General features: G+C 35.1%; 1 protein-coding gene across 5 annotated transcripts in view; it reads right to left on the bottom strand.

Moving 5' to 3' along the window:
- The window catches only part of ATP13A3 (ATPase 13A3), a 93,368-nt gene that overhangs the window by 51,716 nt on the left and 20,757 nt on the right, over positions 1 to 20,895 (bottom strand). For 4 of the 5 annotated variants that reach the window (XM_032337487.1, XM_032337517.1, XM_032337501.1 and 1 more), the window contains 12 exons: positions 15,987 to 16,085; positions 14,727 to 14,900; positions 11,556 to 11,738; positions 11,192 to 11,262; positions 9,452 to 9,532; positions 8,243 to 8,312; positions 6,655 to 6,789; positions 5,911 to 5,983; positions 3,087 to 3,218; positions 1,796 to 1,975; positions 1,497 to 1,654; positions 582 to 770 (listed from right to left, as the gene is read on the bottom strand). In XM_032337487.1, the coding sequence (XP_032193378.1) occupies positions 582 to 770; positions 1,497 to 1,654; positions 1,796 to 1,975; positions 3,087 to 3,218; positions 5,911 to 5,983; positions 6,655 to 6,789; positions 8,243 to 8,312; positions 9,452 to 9,532; positions 11,192 to 11,262; positions 11,556 to 11,738; positions 14,727 to 14,900; positions 15,987 to 16,037 (1,497 nt within the window). In that variant the 5' untranslated portion in view covers positions 16,038 to 16,085. The remainder of the gene's footprint in view (positions 1 to 581; positions 771 to 1,496; positions 1,655 to 1,795; positions 1,976 to 3,086; positions 3,219 to 5,910; positions 5,984 to 6,654; positions 6,790 to 8,242; positions 8,313 to 9,451; positions 9,533 to 11,191; positions 11,263 to 11,555; positions 11,739 to 14,726; positions 14,901 to 15,986; positions 16,086 to 20,895) is intronic. The other variant, XM_032337494.1, reaches the window with a different exon arrangement.

Here is a 20,895-nt window from a genome sequence, read left to right as displayed (position 1 = left end):
GAAGAGCTTGATGGGAGGTTTCTTGGTTAATATTTAATTCTCAAAATAAAACTTTTAAGAAAACTAATTTCAGCAGAGGAAGAAAAATTCTTTATTAAGAGGCAAGGAATATTTCATACAGGTACGTAATTTGCCACTTTCACATAAGATCAGTGACCTTCATAATTTTGAAACATATTCAATAAAATATCAGAGCAAACTTTAACTTAATATATATACATAACACCAATACGATTCCAGTAAATATATCTGTATGGAGCTTACTCTGTTAAAAACAAAAGATCATGTAATTTTTACTACTACTATATGGCATAATTCTGCATATGAATGATTAGATAATTGTAGATTTTGGCAAATAAGCAATATTCAAAATATTTAAAATTGACAAAGAAAAAAAAAGCAGTGAGAAGAAATATACAAAAATCATTCATGTGCTAAGAAAGTTGAAAAAGAGGACTATTAGAAGAACATTAAACAATCAGTATAAATTGGTTGATAGAGAATACATACAGAAAATCTTAACCTAAGTATTTAAAAGCCATGAAAGCAACCTTTGAGAATGATTATGAAACTGAACCAACCTTGTCAAAGCAAACAAGATTCAGCTGTCCACAAATATTTATCCTTTGGGGACTGATACAGAAAATACCAATTTTTTTCAGTCTTCTTTGGGCATACACAATGCCAGCTGTCATTGCAGCAGGAAGCGCAGGTGGCACAGTAATGGTAATGATATCCAGAGACTCGATAATTATTACCCCAATTTCTACCTACAATTAACACAAAAATCAATGTCAGGACCTCCCCCCATATCAAATATTTACTAATCTAATGTGAAGAATCCATAAACCATTTTCAATTTTACATATAAAGGTGTATAGAGTTACATTCATCAACCATTTACAATTCCTCTTCCCTTTAGAGGCTGTAAAATAGGAAGCTCAGTGAATTGTCAATGGACTGTGGAATGAAAGCTATTTTTAAGGGAAGTTTTCATTTTAAGAGCTCTACAGGCGTCACACACTACACACTTCAAAGTTCAATACACATCTATCAGACAAAAACTCTTAATAACAGCATCGTACTATGCCTGTCTCTAAAGGGAATGGAAAAGGGAAATTTGACGAGGTCTCTTAGAAGTACCTTCAATTAAGTAATCGCAAATAACTTTTTAATGCTGTATATCCCAGAAGTTAAAAAGAGAGAGAGAAAAAAATAAACCTTTGGTGAGTATGTGATCACCCCTCCCTCTCTAAAAAGTCACAAGAGAACAAGAAAAAGACCATCTAAACCACAACTGTCCCAAAGAACTTCCTGCTATGACGAAAACGTTCTATATCCGCACATTCCAAAATAACAGCTACTAGTTTCATTTGGTTAATTTAAATTAAATCAAAAGTATAGTTCTTTATTCTCATTAGCCACATTTCAAACCTTCGGCAGCCACATGCAATCATTAAGAATCAAACCCTATTTAAAGTTTACCATTTACATACCTCATTTAAAATGCTATTGATGATAGTGTAGATAAATCCAATACCAGCCACTGCCACAAGACACAGCAGAAACAAGTAGGCATCTCTGTAGAGTTTAAAATCGGTTGGTTTGGGATATAATATAGAACGAACAAGCTGTCCTTTGGAAGTACTAAAACCTTTAAAAAAAAATTAAAGAAGAAAATTACTATATTTTTATAAGAAAATGAGAATTATCTCCCAAAACAGAATCTCTTTTTAAACATTCAGTAGGCATCAAATACATTAAACCATGTAAGAAGAGATGTCATGTTTTCTACCTGTTCTAACTACTACAGCTTTGACAAGTTCTCCAGTGTAGAAACGAGTTTGAATTACAGTAGTCCCACAAAACAAAGTGTGTCGTTTATGTATTTCTGGACTATAGAATTCATCTCCCATTCCTTTTATGTCCACTGAAGGATTTGGCAAATTAGTCTTTGTCACTGGAACACTCTCTCCTTTAAAAAAAAAAAATTATAAAGCACAGAAATCAGTATCAAATGCACAAATCTTGAATTGTAAAATAACCTAAATGTTATTATACTATTTCAATAGTTACTAGGAGTTCTCATATGAGGATAACAAAACTTACTCAATTAGCTTTCTGTCTACCAATTTCCTTAACCAAAAATATCAAGTCTTATCTCTCACAATAATTCCTGAAAGTGAGCTGTGAGTCAAAGTAATAATCTGGAAATGATTTTGTCAAGTTTCAGATAAAAAGACCAGGCAGCTGCCACGGCCCTAGCATCTGTTCACTGATCCCCCAAAACTGAACTGAGAAGCACGCTACAGCCTCAAGCACACCCAGATGTGAAGACCTACTCCTACCCCCATTACACAAACACACACACACAGAGAAAGAGAGAGAGAGAAGAGAAAAGGCATCTAGGAAAGGGAGTAGAGAAAATATGTAGTATGGTAGTTCTCTCAACAACAAATTGCCAAATTCTTTTCAACATTAAATTTAATTCTCTGTAGCATTCACATTTCTTGTTTCAAAGGTGACAAGTATGTGGGGATATTTGTTGATTGTGTTTTAAGAGAAAACTCTTAACAATTTTAAAACATAGCAATCACTTCTTTCCAGATTGACTCTGACAAAAAATAAAGAAAACATAAAAAGGTATCAAATTCTACCTTCAGATTATGAATTTCCAAACAGAAGTCATTTCAAAGTCTACTTTCCCAGTTTAAGGAAAACATAAAATCTTTATTCCCACTTTCTACATATCAAATAGGGAAGTAAATATGATGACACTCTCTGCAAGCAAAGGACATATTTCTAATTCCTCTTCTCTTACTATAAAGTATTTCCTCATGTCAAAAGAAGTATGCCCAAAAATGTAGTGAACACCAGCATAATGATTTAGTACCACAACTGAGTATAACGCAGAATTTGCTCTCTTCAAAATAAAAAAAATCTTCATTATCCATCACATTCATGAGTAAATATAAATAATACAGTTTTAGTTATAGATACAAAATAGTTTTTAAATAGTTTAATCAGAAACTACTTAAATCTTATCATTATAAACAACTGATCTGATTTTTACTCATTTAGTTTACCTGTTAACATGCTTTCATTTACAATGCAAGTACCATTAATAAGAACTGCATCACAAGGCATGACTGTCCCATTCAATGGAATGACCATAACATCTCCTGGCACAAGGTCTGTAGAGAAGATCTCTTCTATTTCTGGATTTAAAGAAAGAAAAAGAGAAATATGAATATTCTTTAACTTGAAATAAAAACAGAGTAAATAAAAGATCTGCCTGAACGTCAACTGACCTCAATGCTAAGTTAAAAATATAATGAAGTTAAATAGGACAATCTCAATACACGAAAATAAAACAAGATTATTATGCCTTAGGGTAACAAAGCATGGTATTTAAGTATGTCAGACAGTTTGTCCCCTGACAGGATGCCAACTGCACACAGGTGATGCCAAGTCCCCTCTGACCAAACAGGCAGCTGGACAGCAATACTCAGTACAACAGCCGTCTTAGAAAACAGAGTCCAAATATGAGATCCCAACAGGTAAATAAGCTTAGATTTCTAAAACTCCTTGGAAACAACAGAAAGCATTGACAATTTTAGTGTATTTTTTAAAAATTTTATTTGAGAAAGAGAGCATGAGTGATGGGGGGAGGGGGACAGGGAAAGGGAGAAACAGGCTCCTTATTGAGTAGGGAGCCCAACATAGGGCATGATCTCAGGACCCCAAGATCGTGATCTGAGCCAAAGGCAGATGCTTAACCAACTGAGCCACCCAGGCACCCCAGTGTATTTTCTTTTTAACAGCAATTTTTTAAACACCTTTTTCTCACTGCCACTATTTATAACTTATAACATTCCAATACCTTCTCAATATTCCTAAATAGTCCTAATATTTTAGGTCTATTTTAAATAAATTTATAACACTGCATTATTTTATCTAGTTCATTTCCTTGGAAATCTGTATTATATTCAATTTAGCCAAACACTTTTTAAGAAGAGCTTCCCAAGTAAAAGGAGGTTTTTCTTTAAGACTGTCTTACATTTAGACTCTTTCTCTCATTCTTTCCCTCCCTTAGGCTTAATACCATCCCCAGGAAGGATTTCTGCTCGTTTGTATGTAAAGAGAAAACTATTATTTGTGATGTTAGTCTTTGGGCAAAAACTCTTTGCCTTTCTTTCCCTTCAACTAAACTATGAGGAAACAACGTCTGAAGAATTCTAATGATAGTAAAAGCACATACTAGGCATCATACTTTTCATTTTTAAATAAACATGACTTTTTTAAAACTTTAATGCCACTTGTGAAAGTCTACACCTCTCAGGTATACCAGGAAACAAAATACCAATGACTCGTTAGCCTTTACAGAGGGGTAAGGAAAACATGAGTTGATTGCAAAGTCCTGGCATCGCCAGTGCCTTCAGCAGCAGCAAAGCAGTAAGAGGACGAGCAAGCACCAACAAAGAGAGATACTCCCAACTAAAAAAGCAGCAAGTGACCAGGAAGCACAGGGAAGGAAGCACCTACCAGGCCGAACTGTGTTTGTGCTTGGACGTAGTGTACTGAGCCAAGAGAATGGAGACTGATTTGGTATTCTCAATCAATCAAAATGGCGAGTCCTTCCAAGGCCCATGCTGCTGTGTTGTCTCTCCTTTATGTCCTTTAACACTTCAATATCACACCAGACCAACTAATGTGTCCAAAACATTATCCTTTCCTACAATACTGCTTCTCCTCCAGTGTTCCTCTTTTAGTTAAATGACACTGATGTCCATCCGCCAAGCCTGACACTGATCTATTACCTCACATCCAATGAATTATTAAATCCAGTTCAATGCCCACATTTAGGGGTCTTTCAGTCCCACTTCATTTTTCTCCATCTCCACAACCTTCACCTTGATCCATTTCATGCCTTCAACATTACTCTCCTCTAAACCCATCTGAACACAAGAGACAGAATGATTTTTGCAAAAAGGAAAACACCAAATCACTCCTCTGCTTAAAAACCCTTCACTAGCTTTCCACTGCCTTTTGAAATGAGCTCAAATTCCTTAACATGCCTTAGATGGCTGTCCATCATCCAGCTGCTGCACCTGGCACGCTGAATTTCTTTCAGTTATTACAGTGACCAAGCTCCCTCTCACTTCCAGAAGACTGGGCACTTAAAACCCTCTTCTCTCCCTCTCTCACCAGGCCCCTCACCTACCTCTTATCCGACTAATTCAACCACTTAAAGATGCTTTCTCCAAGAAGCCGTCTCTGACACCTACAGTAAGCAAGCTCTAGTATCTAAATTCCCCAACCTCTAATCATGACGTCTGTCACACTTTGTTACTATGCCTTTTCAACTAGACTGGCATTCCGTGACAACAAGCAGTGTCCATCTTGTAATCACTGCATCTCAGTGATCACTGATTACATCTCAATGATTACATCTCAGTACCTGTCACACAGTAAGAAAAAGAAAAATGCCATTTTACAGGAATGAATCTGATACACCCTCAGAGAGCAACACAAATCCAAACACTTTTTTTACTTCTTAAAAAATGAACGTATAGAGGCTCAGGGGTGCTGGGTGGCTCAGAGTTAAGTGTTTGAATTTTTGTCTGACTTTGGCTCCAGTCGTTATCTCAGGATCCTGGGATCCAGCCCCACATGGAGCTGCCCACTCAGCAAGTCTCTTTCCCTTTTCTTCAGCCCCTCCCTGCACTCGTGCACGCACACATGCAGGCACACACGCACGCACACACAATCTCTCTCAAATAAAATCTTACAAAAAAAAAAAAAAGAATGTATATGTATATGTATAATATATTAGTCTTGCTTTAGTTATCAGTGCTCAATGGGTATCCTATTTGGTTTATTTTTCCAAAAATTACCTTAAGTACTTACCTTCATTCACTCTGCAAACTGAAACTCTCACAGTACTGTGAGCCGCCACCATGTCGTGCAACATAATATATTGCTGAAAAAGGGGAAAAAAATGTAAAAACTAGCTAACATAAATCCACTCTTCAATATATATTAAAAAGCAAGGGTGCCATAAAATAAGGTAAGTTAATATGGCAAATACATATTACTCTGCCATTAAAAATGTCAAGACTAAAAGATTCAAAGATTATTGAATGATGAGCTCAAGACAAAAAAAAAGATGCACTTTAATGAGACAGTCCTGCAAACAACAGAATAAGCCCTCCAGTATTCCAGTCTGTTGTAAGTACCTATAGATCCCTATGGCCTCTAAGCAGTCAAGTGGTAGTTTAACTCTAAAAAGCATCCGCCTCCCCCCACCTCAGAAAGAGAGGGTTGGGGCGCCTGGGTGGCTCAGTGGATTAAAGCCTCTGCCTTCGGCTCGGGTCATGATCCCGGAGTCCCGGAATCAAGTCCCGCATTGGGTTCTCTGCTGAGCAGAGAACCTGCTTCTCCATCTCTCTCTGTCTACTTGTGATCTCTGTCAAATAAATAAATAAAATCTTTAAAAAAAAAAAAAAGAAAGAAAGAAAGGGAAGAAATACATACTCATATAATTAAAAGAATAACTATACTGAGTATTACTTTGTACGAAGTATTGTTCTACACACTTTACATGTTACTACAAAATACACAGTTGTGAAAGCCATAATAAATTGGACTTACCTTTCTAATGGAATACAGAGAGCTTACAATTGACACTATAGACATAATCACAATGGCTAGAGCATAATAATAGTATTCATCAGTGCTCCACAGTATAACACTGAACAGCTGGAAAATGTAAAATGGGTTGAGAACCTAAAAAACAAGATTTTTAAGTCAAACTTATAACCAAACAGATGTTCCACCTTTTCATTAAGAAATAAACAACAAGATATTTAGAGGATAAGCTCTGTAGTGCCCTAGGGCAAAATGTACTACTGAAAGAGTAGGGCAAGATGTTAGCAAAGTACTTTTTTTCCACTAACCTACTAGGACTTGGCTAAACAAGCTTAATTTAAATTATTTGTATCCATTTAGATACATGCCAAACCCAATAAAGACTAAGCTAGAAACAGTTAACGTGTGTATTTAGCTATTCTTCATTCTGCTTCAGCAATAAAATACATTTGCTTCCAATAATTACCAGGCTACTAAAGGATATAAAATTCTTAATTAAATTGAACAAATGTTTACTTATTATGAACTCCAAATACCAATTTTCCTATAAGTCAAAGGTTCACTGGAGTCTACAGGAAGACAAATATGAGATAATAAGTTACACTGCTTTGCATTCTCTAAGGAAATAAGGATTAAAACCTAAATGAGAAAAAAGAGATAAGGGAATCCTGGCAATGGACTTTGTTTAGCCAAATTTAACAGTATCCTATCAATTTTATTAATAACTTCCCCCAAATGTCTTAAAATTGATGCCTGTACACTTTTCAAAGCACTTTCACATACATAGTCCCATTTTACTTCAAAATTAAACAAGGTTAAGTTTAAAGGACTTCGGCCAATTTTATAAAGGAGCAGCAGAAAGGTTTTCTGATGATGAAAGCTAGTTACTGATGGGATTATATTACAAACCAGACTTTCTAATTCCTAATCACTACAATCTGCTATGTTGTACAACAACATTATATGGCCACTCTCAGGAACTGAGGGAAAACAATCTGTAACATCTACTGAAGGTATTCACCCAACTCTTGATCTTTAGCCAAAAATCGAAAGGAAGACTAGAGAGCCTAACTCTGCCAAGCAAAATCCTGTACCTCCTTCATTTACCCATGTAACTTTATTCACAGCTCTTCAATGGCACCTCACTGAGCTCTCACTGCAATAACTACTGACCCGTTTCCCTCCCAGGATAAAGTACAAGTTCATCAATGTCAATCATCAGGTCATGTTTTGTATTCTAAACCTATGGCACAATGCCTAGTTCCCAAAAATGCACTACAAAACACCACATGAAAAATAAACATGATAAGTCAGCTGCATACATACATGTAAGATAAGATTTACATGTACAACATACTGAGAGTAAAAAACAAAATTGTACAGGCAAACAGAGCAAAACAAAAAATAAGGTAACTATTAAAAAGGTAATTTATGCCCCCAAATTATTTCTCTACCACAGTTACTACTTTTACATTTCAAGTTTAAAAAAAAGAGTGAGGGGGAAACTAAGACAAAACCAAGAATATTATATTACTTAAAAATCATGGCTCTTTCCAAATTGACAACCCTCTGATCACAAATGTCATCTTACCTCCTTAATTAGAAGCTTAAAAACAGAAGGCACTTTCACAGTAATTTCATTTACTCCATAAAGCAATTTTCTATAACGGGAAAACATAATAATAGTGTTACATTATATTATATAATAACAGTAGAACTTAGGGATGGCATTTCATTAGGTAAGGTTCAAACCACAGATTGCTCTTAAATATGGAACTTAAACATTCATGTTTCTACATACTTGTCTTCCACAATTCAATTCTCTACCTACAGTATTTAAAACAAAGTAGTGAATACTGGGTAACTATACTGTTGTTTCATTCTGCCTCATTATCTCTGTGTGACGAGTATCTTTCCCACTAGTCTATAATAACCATGTCTGCAAACGCTTTCTTTTTCATCCTTGAACAGAGCAGGAATCAAAATTTTGAATTGCGATTAATTTTTGCAAGAGACTAAAATATATTTGAGGGGTCCTGTACTATTTTTCTAATGAGAATATTATACTAAAAATATTTATTTCAAAAACTATACATTTGACTTTAAAAAGTTTTCAAAACTTTATTAAATCCTTCCAACTTAAACTCCTAGTAGTACTTTCCATATGAAAGAGTAATGAGTAATTCTGAATAAGTCTGAATGAATTAAATTTTTAATATCCTAACCCACTGAAAAAAACCAGAAGTATAAAACCCTGCCAATTCAATTTGAAAATGATAATTATTCTCAAAATATACAATATGCCGGTATATTTTTATACTGTAGCAAAGAATAACATGATTAAAAAAGACTATGCATCCCACTTTAAAATATTCATTGTGGTAAATTTTTAGCATGCTTATAATTTCCAATACAATTCAGAAAATCTAAGATGCCATCAATTATAAGACATACTCATTAGTTTACATGCCATCAAGACAAAAATGCTCTCAAGGATAACACTCCACCCAACATGATACATCCCTCCTTTAAATTAGGTTAAAATGTGGAAAAATGTGCAGCTTAGAATTGATGAAATATGGTATATTTTCAGAGATATCAACTTCAAAATTCCAGCTTCAACATTTTCATAATTCTTAAACTAACAGACAGTCTTACCCAAATAAAATATAAGCTGTCAACTACTATCTCTATAAATACCTGTTAATATGTACAACTATACGGTAAAAGGGTGGACTACATATACTACTTTATTTAGGAACTTTGATAACAGGTCTAACTTTAGTTGGATAAAAATTACCTGTAGGCATGCATCCCCTTTGTCAGTCCTGCACTATGCTTTTCATAAATTGACGTACAAGAAACACCTTCATCCAGTCCCCTAAATAAATCCAAAGTTTTTACTTTAAACAAAGTTTAAAATATCCAAATGTCTTAATGCCTCATTTTTCTATATTCCTGATTTTAAAGTGTGACCTCCTTACAAATAGAAACCCTTAACAAAAACTGAGATGAGAATTTTTAAATCTCAAATTCCTAAGATAAACAATAATGAAAGTTCTAATTCTCAAATGTGCCATATTCTAAGTTATCCAATGTATCTATCACACAATAAAATGGCTCTAAATACTCAAGTTTATGTAATAATATTATTATCCTTTAAGGTTGTACCAAAGCTATAGGAGCTAATAATTAAACTAATAAAACTAAAGGTACAGTATGACTAACGTGAGAATTCCAAAGTAAAATCTTTTTTTACTTTTTATCTATGTAATTTTCTCTCTTCAATTTTTTAAGCTTCACGCTAAAAAATCCTATTCAATGATTTTTCTTTCAATAAAAGCATCAATCCAAATCTGTCCCTGTTTTAATACAAACCTAGAAGAGAAGTACAAAATTTATATAAGTCACAGGCATTGCCTAAAATCTGTTAACAGTTCTAACTGGATTCAACCAACAGATCTACTTTTCCCCAAAAATGTCTTAATTATGCTTATTTTAACTAAGATACTGGTCACAGCACTCTAAGGAGAGTTTTGTACATCACTTAACTCCAATCCTTTTCTACTTTTTTCAGGTAGAAAAACTAAGCTCCATAATTAACAGCTATCCTTGGGAAAAGTTTAAATTCTGCAAGTTTCTACAGTTGGCAAACACCACATGGCAAATAGGTTTGAAATTTTTTTTCAACTTTAGCTGGTAACTTCTCAAAAGCAGCAAAGATCAGCTCCAAGTCTTTTTTTAAAAAACAAAATGGCAGCTCACTGGCAGTGTTCTATAAGGCAATAGTTCTTAATTAGGAATGGTCTTCAGAACTAAGCATGTGGAAATGCCCAGGGCTATTCCAGAGTATTCCAATTCTTTAGTGTCTGAGGAAAAAAATCCAGGCATGAATATTAAATGTTCATAAGGTGATTCTCTTTATATTACTAATGTTAAAAATTCCTTCAGCACTCAAGTAGTGATACTTAATGAGTGATTACAATAATCACTTTAACAACAGAAATAAAAATAGAATCCTAAATATCCTAGTGCTTGTATAATTCGAAGCCTTCACAATAAATACAGGTTAAGGGATTCCTCCAATTTTTCCTACTTGAGGCTTAACACATTTGACAACGTCTAAATCTTTATCCACATAGTAAAGTTAAACTTCTGTTGGTCTATGACTCCATCCCTCAAGGATAAATTTGGCAAGTTGGGAAATGAGAATGCAGGTATTCTGACAGGCTGTGGAGTGTACTCAAAATTCACTCTGAAATGAATCCACAAAAAGAAAAGAACTCCAACTCAGAGTAGATTTGGAGAATCATACTGTTTCAAACTTTTATGTAAATTTTGCCAAGGTAAAAGTTACAAGTAGGCTTTACCCTAAAATGGTTAGTAAGTATTCAAGTAACACCAGGGAGTTTTTATTAAGTGAATAAAAGTTATGCAATAAACTCCTCTGATTTTATGTAACACTAAAATGAATTCTTTTTTTATCTAGAACATTTTCAAGATACTCATAATATAATCCAAACAAAGGAAGCATACTTACTTTAAAAAATCAAAATTGTGAAGAGTATCATTCCAGAAGTATTTTACACTGTGGTGGGTGAAATAACGGACCTGAAGAACACATATAAATGTTACATCAAAAGGCATTACATTACCATCACTTGTTTATGATGAAGTTTACTAACACAAATCTATTATCTATTAAAATTAAAATGATCACATACAAATGCAATCTGCTTCTTTTACTAGTACCTAAACTGAGCCATGTATAGTAATAAATATTTTATATGTATATTAATTTATCCCAAACAAAAATAACTGCATGTACAAAATTATAGGTTATGACAGCATAAAATATAACAATTCCAGTTTTCAAAGAAACTTTGACACTAAGATCATTATACCTGCTGTGGTTGAGTCTGTGAATATTTATTCATCTCATGCCTATTCTCTTCAGCCAAATTTTCAGTTAGATGAACAGCATGGCCATTTGCAACTTTATTAGTCATAGATTTGGGGTTCAAAAATGGGTGAGTTTCCAGAGAAAGAAATCGAATTTTTGCACAAAACCACATTCTGAATTCATCCTTACAAGAGAGAAAGGGATAAAAAGTCAATTTTGTATATTACATAACTACCTACATATTTTTTAATTCCCATTCTTTACAGATTATTGATTTGTCCCTGAAAAAGCATCACTTCCTACGCACTAAATGTTACACCATTTCAAGATGTATAAATTTTTTTAAACGCTGCTCAAAATTTTTTCTCATCTTTTTTAAAAGATTTTATCTATTTATCTGACAGAGAGAGAACACGTGCACGTTCGCAAACAAGCAGGGGGAGGGGCAAAAGGAGAGGGAGAAGCAGACTCCCCACTGAGCAAGGAGCCCGGTGCGGGGCTCTATCCCAAGACCCTGCGATCATGACCTGAGCTAAGACAGAGGTTTAACTAACTGAGCCACCCAGGCGCACCCAAAATGTATAAATTCCATACATGAAGATGTATAAAAGCTTTCCAGTGTTCATCACTTTATGACATACTTCACTAATACAATATCCCATGCAAAATTAAGAGTAATTCTTAATTTAACTATCAACATACTGAGGCTAGAAATTAAGGCCTCTGAGGAAACCATCAACAAAATGAAAAGGCAACCTACTGAATGAGAGAAGATACAAGCAAAAGATATATCTGGTAAGGGGCTAATCTCTAGAACATACAAAGAATTCATATAACTCAACAACAAAAACCCAATTAAAAAATGGGCAGAGGATGGAATAAACCTGTTTCCAAAGAAGACATAAAGATGACCAAGTGACAAAAGATGCTCAATACCATCAATCATCAGGGAAATGCAAATCAAAACCATAGTGAGATAATCAATCAGTCAGAATGGCTAGTATCAAAAAAGACAAGAAAAACTAGTGTTGGTGAAGATGTGTAGAAAAGAGAAACCTGGTGCACTGTTGGTGGGAATGCAAACTGGTACAGCCACTAAGGAAAACAATATGGAGGCTCCTCAAAAAATTAAAAATTGGGGGCACCTGGGTGGCTCAGGCTCTTGCTCTTGTCAGGCTCTCTGCTCATCGGGGAGCCTGCTTTTCCCTTCCTCTCTCTCTGCCTGCCTCTCTGCCTACTTGTGATCTCTGTCTGCCAAATAAATAAAATCTTAAAAAAAAAAAATTAAAAATAGAAATACTATGAGACCCAGTAATCCATGCGCAGGTATTCACGCGAAGAAAGCAAAAACACAAATTCAGGAAGATATATGCACCCTTATGTTTACTGCAACATTATTTACAAGGGCCAAGATATGGAAGCAAGCTAAGTGCCCAGTGATACATGGATTAAGAAGAAGTGGTATATATATTTATAATGAAATAGCACTCATTCATAAAAAAGAATAAAATCGGGTGCCTGGGTGGCTCAGTGGGTTGAGCCGCTGCCTTCGGCTCGGGTCATGATCTCAGGGTCCTGGGATCGAGTCCTGCATCGGGCTCTCTGCTCAGCAGGGAGCCTGCTTCCTCCTCTCTCTCTCTGCCTGCCTCTCTGCCTACTTGTGATCTCTCTCTGTCAAATAAATAAATAAAATCTTTAAAAAAAAAAAAAAAAAGAATAAAATCTTGTCATTGGGACAACTGGATGGACCTAGATGGTATTATGCTATGCTTATTATGAAATAAATCAAACAGAAAAAAACAGATACTACAACAAAAATCAAAACAAATACCAAAAACAAAACAAACAGAAACAGAAACAAACTCAAAAATACAGAAAACAAACTGATGTTGTCAAAAGGGAGGGGGAAGGAGGAATGGGTGAAATAGATGAAAGAGAAAAAAAGGTACAAACTTTCAGCATAAAAGAATTAGGTTATGGGAATGAAAAGTACAGCACAGGGAATATAGTCAGTAATATAATAACTTCGAATGGTGACAGATGGTCAGTACACTTACTGTGGTATTTCATGATGTACATAAACGTCAAGTCATACTGTCTACTTGAAACTAATATTGTATGTCAACTCTACTTCAATTAAAAAATACACGTAACAACAACAACAACAACAACAACAAAAAACGAACTCACAGACAACAGATTAAGTGGTTACCAAAGGTACGGGGTGAGTGGAGGTGAAATGGGTAAAAGTTGTCAAAAGGTGAAAACTTCCCAGGGATCTAACGTTCGGCATGGTGACTACAGTTAACAGTACTGTAGGGCATATTTGAAAGTTGCTAAAATAACAGACCTTAAAAGTTCTCATCACATGAAAAAAAAATTTCTGTAACTTTGTATGGTAACAGATGTTAACTGCCGTTATTGTGATTATTTAAAAATCTACACAAATACTGAATAATTATGCTGTATGCCTGAAATTAATATAATGTCCTATGCCAATTATACTTCAATAAAAATAATTTCTTTAATTAAAAGAAAAGGAAAAAAAAGAAATTAAAGGCTCTGATTAAACGCTTCCAACTGGGCGCCTGGGTGGCTCAGTGGGTTAAGCCGCTGCCTTCGGCTCAGGTCATGATCTCAGGGTCCTGGGATCGAGTCCCGCATCGGGCTCTCTGCTCAGCAGGGAGCCTGCTTCCCTCTCTCTCTCTCTCTCTCTGCCTGCCTCTCTGTCTACTTGTGATTTCTCTCTGTCAAATAAATAAATAAATAAAATCTTTAAAAAAAAAAAAAATAAATAAATAAACGCTTCCAATTAAGATTTAAAACAACAACAACAACAACCAGGGAAGCAGCAGCATCACAGAGTAGAAAGGCAGCTGGTCTAGTGAATAACAGATCTGATATAGTCCTTAAACTGGCTGGTGACCTTGATAGACAAGCATCTAATTTCTCACTGCATCAAGAATTATAAAAGGAAGGGGTTGATACAATCATTTAAAGATTCCTTTCTATTCTAATCATTATCACTTAGAACACAAATGCTTTTAGGATTAGTATTCCCAATTATATCCTAGCAGTGATGTGTTCCTCATGTATTATTTTGAACCAAGTACACCCAAAAGCATTATATAATGCTTTGAATAATCAGCTCCCAATAAATACACAGACTTACAGTAGTCCTCAGCAGCACCACTTCACAGTCTCTAACCGCAGCTCTAATACAGGTTGCCTTCACCCGCCATTCAGGCATCCAGTAGAGGAGGAGGAGAAGAAAGCCACCAGTGCAAACCACTCCTAGAGAAACTATGGCAAGCTTCCAGCGACACAAATTATAGCCATAAATCTCCTGCATGGACACAGTGATCACACAACTGAATATCAAATGATAGGAGATAACTGCCAAAGTTCTTTATTTTCCTGGTAAGTATTAAGTCTTGTCATATAAAAGGCTGACTTTTTTTTTTAAATAAACTTTTATTTTTGGAATGGTTTTAGATTTGCAGAAAAGTTACAAAAACATTAAGAGGTCCTGTATGCCTTCCTCTGGTTTACCCTGTTAACTTGGTACATTAGTCTAATTGAAGAGACTGACACTAGTACATTACTATTAACTAAACCTAGTCTCTATTACAATTTCACTAGTTTTTTCACTGTCTTATTTCTGTTCCAGGATATAAGCCATAATATCACACTGCATTTAAATGAAGTTTTAACTTTATTTTTCTCCCAAATGATTAGCTAATTGTCACAATACCACTATGACTGATCAATTTGACCTCCTGACACAAATTATTTCATTGTTTCAGTTTACTACCAACCCCACCATAACCCAACAATAGCTGCCAAATTTAGCAAATGAAAATGTAGAGGGCCTAGTTAAAACATAAATTTCAATTAAAAATTAATTTTGTTTGCCCTATGCTATGTTTAGGACATGCTTATAAAAAATTTATTCCTTGATTATCTGAAATTCACATTTAATGGGGTGTCTTATATGACACCTAACAACCTTATCTTCTCACTTCTACACACAAAGAGCTGAAAAGCTTTTTTTATTAAGCTGATTTCAAACATTTTTTATAAATCAAAATTAGAAATCTTACATTTGGGATTACACTTAAAACATTAGCTAATATAACTTCTTAAATTATCAAATAAAAAAATATAAAAATAAAAGAAATATAAAATAAAATAAAAATACATAAAAATTTTTTAAAATACTTTAAGTATTAGAGCTCACAGTCAAACAGGAATTTTACTATAATCAACAAATAGAGATGTTACATAATCCCAATTCAAAAAGGCAGTGGGGATGAGAAAAGCACATTGATTTCGTGCTTTTTTGTTTTTATGAACTTTTCTACTTTCCTAGAATAATAAATTACAAAGATAATTCTTCACACTTGACAAATAAATTATAAAAACCAGTTACCATTTCATCTTCTTGACCCTGGTTGATAGTCTTCCTTTCTTCTTTGTCCATATCTACAGTGGTCTGAAAGGTCCTGTGCTTCAGAACAGTTGAAGACTACTGAGGGGAAAGAACAACAAATATTAGGGAATTCTGCTATATCTTCATAGACTATATACTTCATACTGTTAAGACTTTGTTGTAATTATGTATCGAAGTTTAACTGATATTTAAGTACTCACTAAAGTGCTGGCAGGTTTTAATGACATTTTCAATAAGTGTGCTAGTTCTTCTGACACATACTATCACAAAACCTGACATATTTCATCAATTAACTTATACTAACAATAGCCTTGATACAAAACAATTTAAGCTCTGTGAGAAACTAATGTAGAATCTTCACTTTTCATTTCCCAACTCAGAGAACAAATCTAGTTTAACCATCTTGAGCTAAAAATGCTTCACACAACTCAATTTATTGCTTGAAGTATAAAGGTAAAGCACCAGCAATGAAAGCAACCCCAAAACCTCTCCATGATTATTAAATTAATCATCTAACAAATATTTACTGAGCACCTTTTACATGAATGGTAATGCTTGGCCAAGAGTCAATTCCTAAAGCAGGTGTACCCCTACTGGAGAACACTCCCCCATTCTGATTCCAAGTACACTAAGCAATCTTCTAATTGTTTGACTACCCAGGATGCTTGCCTAGGAGAAAATTCACTGAGCTCACTGACAAATTTTTTTCTTGTATTAAAAAATGATACTGGAAGGGCGCCTAAGTGGCTCAGTTGGTTAAGCATCTGCTTTCATCTCAAGTCATGATCCCAGAGTCCTGGGACGGAGCCTGGCATCAGGCTCCCTGCTCAGCAGGGAGTCTGCTTCTCCCTCTGCCTCCCACTCCTCTGGCTGTGCTTCTCCCCTACCCCTGGCAAAAGAATAAAATGTTAAAAATAAATAAATAAAAAGATTTGAGAGAGAGCACACATTCAGGGGAAGGGCAAAAGGGGAAGAGGCAGACACCCCCCTCCATGGAGCAAGGAGCCCGACATGAGACTGGATTCCAGGACACTGGGATCATGACCTGAGCCTAAGGCAGCTGCTTAACCAACTGAGACACCCGGGCACCCCTATTACTTCATGTCTTAAAGAGTTTTGTTAGGTAGGACCAGAGTAGTTTTTAGTTGAGGGCTAATTTGATCCCGCTACTGAAGCAACACCCTTCTGAAATGCTCTTCCTGAATCCTTGTGCCCAGTGAGGTTTTCCACTGTGGGTTGGTAGGAACAGGCATTCTTCTCAGCTCTGTGTAAGCCCTGATAAGTTTTTCTCTTAATCCTTTTGGTTGGTGCTTTTCCTGAGCTTCAGGAGTTTCCTCACACATGCGCTGATTCGTACTCAGCTTGAGGGGAAGACTTGAGGGGAACTATTTTGGGTATTTTCAGTGTTTTTCTCTGTAAGGATCCCTTTACTGATAATTTGCCCTGAAAACCTGCCTACTCTGATGTCTCCCAAGACTCTTAGCTTCGGGCGCCTGGGTGACTCAGTGGGTTAAGCCGCTGCCTTCGGCTCAGGTCATGATCTCAGGGTCCTGGGATCAAGTCCCGCATCGGGCTCTCTGCTCAGCAGGGAGCCTGCTTCCTCCTCTCTCTCTCTGCCTGCCTCTCTGCCTACTTGTGATCTCTCTCTGTCAAATAAATAAATAAAAATTTAAAAAAAAAAAAAAAGACTCTTAGCTACATCTCCCCAAATCAGGGAGACTCCTGGGCTCCCTCTGGGTTCCCTGTAGGATTGGGCTATGCCTTTCACATTCAGTCAACAATAGCTGGTCTTCGTGCAGGGGAAGAGGTTGGGCTTGCTCATTCTCCAGTACTCTATAAGCAGTAAGTCATGGCCCTTGAGAACAACTGCCACTTCAAGCCAGACTGATTTGGTGAATCAGGCTTACCATGTTAGAATGACTCCAGTAATATGCTTCATAGCTGTAATACCACCCTAGACTGAGAAGCAATTTTTACTAAATTTTTACTAAACTGTTTTGTACGATAATGTGGCTTATTTTGGAGATGCTGGACCAAGTATCTCTAAGACTTCATTTCCAAGATGGCACTGAGTCAAGGAATTTATAGGAACGCAAAATATCTAGTCCCAATTAAGTAACAATATCTGACATCCAATTAAACCTTAACAGGTATGCAAAGAAAACCCATAATGAGATAAATCAATTAGTAGAAAAAGACCAAGAACTGACACAAATAATAGAACTGGTAGATGTGGTTAACTGTAGTCCATATGTTCAAAAAGCAAGAGGAAAGACTAAACATATTAACTACAGACATGAAAGATATAAAAAAGAACCAACTTGACTAAAAGATAAAAAGTACAGTATCTGAGACAAAAAATTACTAGATGAAATTAACAGCATATTAAATATGGCAGATGAAAAATCAATGAATCTGAAGACAAAATAATAGAAATATCCAAAATGAAAAATGAGCAGAAACAAAGAGAAGGGGGAGAAAAGCCCATAACATCAATAAACCATCGGACAACTTCAAGCACCCTAATATACATGTAAGATAGGAGGGACCAAAAATATGTGATGATATAATGGCCAAAACTTTTCCAAATTAGGTGAAAAACTATAAGCCTACAGATCCAGAAAGTCCTATTAAGCAAATAAACAATGAAAAATTACACCAAGGCATGTTGCTCAAAAGCAGTGAGGAAAAATATCTTAAAAGGAGCCAGAGGAAAAAGACTGTTACAAATACAAAGGAAGATAGGTTAAGAATAACATCAGATTTCTTGCTAAAAATAATGCAGGTGAGAACAGCTGAGCAACATCTTTGAAGCAACGAGAAACAGAATTCTATATTCAGCAAAAATATCCTCCAAAAATCAAAGGTGAAATATGTTTTTAAACACAAAACCTGAAAAAAATCATCATGAACAAACCTACATCATTAAAAAAAGAGTGTTAGAGGAAGTCCTCAGGTAGAAAAATGGAAATGGAAACATGGATCTCCACGGAAGAAGGAAAAGCATCAGACATGGTACATACATAAATAAATATATATGACAATAGAACAAACAGCACAAAGAAATGGAAGTATACTCTTGTAAGGTTCTTACAGTATATGTGAATGAATGTAGTATTAGTTGGAGATAAATTTTAGTAAGTTAGAGATATACACTATGAACTCTAAAGTAACCATTCAAATAAAAGAGTCACAACTAAAAAAATCAACAAAGGTGATTAAATGGAACCATAAAAATTACTAAATTGATCTAAAAGGCAAAAAAAAAGGGGGGGGAATGGAAACTAGAGATGAGACAAATAGAAAGCAAATAGCCAGATGGCTGATTTAAACCTAACAATATCAATAATCACATTAAATATGAACAGTAATGAAAAGGCAGGATTGTGGTTTTATTTTTCAAAAGCAAGGCTGCAGAGGCACCTCGGTGGCTCAGTTAGTTAAGTGTCTGAGTCTTGATTTCAGCTCAGGTCATGATCTCTGGGTTATGAGATCTACCTGCTTTGGGCTCCATGCTCAGCAGGGAATCTGCTTGAGATTCTCATTCTCTCTCTCTCTCTCTCACTCTCCCTTTACCCCTCTCTCTGCTTCTCTCTAAAATAAATAAAATCTTTAAAAAAAAAAAAGAGCAAGGCTACAAATATATGTTACCTATAAGAAACGCAACCGAAAATAAAGGCACAGTAGGCTAAAAGTTAAAACAAAATATACTGTGCAAGTACTATTCAAATTAAAGCTTCAATAACTGTATTAATATCAGCCAAAGGAGACTTCAAAGCAAAGAATATTATCAGATATTTAAAAAAATATATTACCAGGGATGTAGTCATTTCATAATGACAAAGGGGTTAATAGAGGGACATAAAACCATAATCCTAAACATGTATACATTTAACAGATCTTCGAAATACACAAAGGACACAGAAGATCTGAACAACATTGTCAGTCAAATTGGTCCCAACTGATATTTACAGAACACTCTACTCAATGCAGAAAAATATACATTCTTTTTACATATGCACAGAACATTCACCAAGAAAGACCACATTTCGGGACATAAAACAGATTCAAGTCATACAAAGTTCTAAAAACAATGGAATTAACTTAGAAACCAGTAACAAAAAGATAGGTAGAAAAGCCTTAATACCCAGAAACAAAATACACTTGTAAAAAATCCATGTGTCAGAAATCAATAGGGAAATTACAAAGTATTCTGAACTGAGTAACACTGAGGACATATCAAAATTTGTGGGATGCAGCTAAAACAGTATTTAGAAATTATTTATAGCACTAAATTCCAAAATCTGAAAGAAGAAATGCCTAAAATCATGACCTCAGCATTGGCCCTAAGGAAGTAGAAAAAGAACAGCAAATTACACCCACAGCAAGCACCAAAGAGAAACTGATAAAATTCACCGTCGAAATCAATGAAATAAAAAACAGTAAAATGGAGTAAAATCAATGAAACCAAAGGCTTTTTTTTTTGAGATTGACAAAAGTGATCTTTTCTAGTAAGACTCAAAAAGGGGAGGAAGGCAGCACAAATTACCAATATCAGGAAGACGAGAGAAGACATTACTACAGATTCTGCAGATATCAGAAGTATAATCAAGGAATGTAAGGAACACTTTACACCAATACATGAACTTTTCTGCAGGTCTGAACCTACTTCCAAATAAAAAAATTTTTTAAATTTTAAAATTTTAAAACCTCTCTATCCGTCATGGGAGTGCCCCAGGTTAGTAATTGCTACAGCTGAGTTAAAAGCTGAATGTAATAGGTATATGAGAGTTCATTATACTATAATCTTCTTTTTTTTTAATCTTCTTGTTTTTTAACATGTAAAAATTGTAATAGAAGGTGTTTTTAAATAAATAAAAGTCACCCA

The sequence above is a fragment of the Mustela erminea genome, chromosome 1 (genome assembly GCF_009829155.1).
Source record: "Mustela erminea isolate mMusErm1 chromosome 1, mMusErm1.Pri, whole genome shotgun sequence".
Taxonomy (NCBI): Eukaryota; Metazoa; Chordata; class Mammalia; order Carnivora; family Mustelidae; genus Mustela; species Mustela erminea.
The sequence above is the reverse complement of the archived record's forward strand: the minus strand, read 5'-3'. Positions and strand labels throughout refer to the sequence as shown.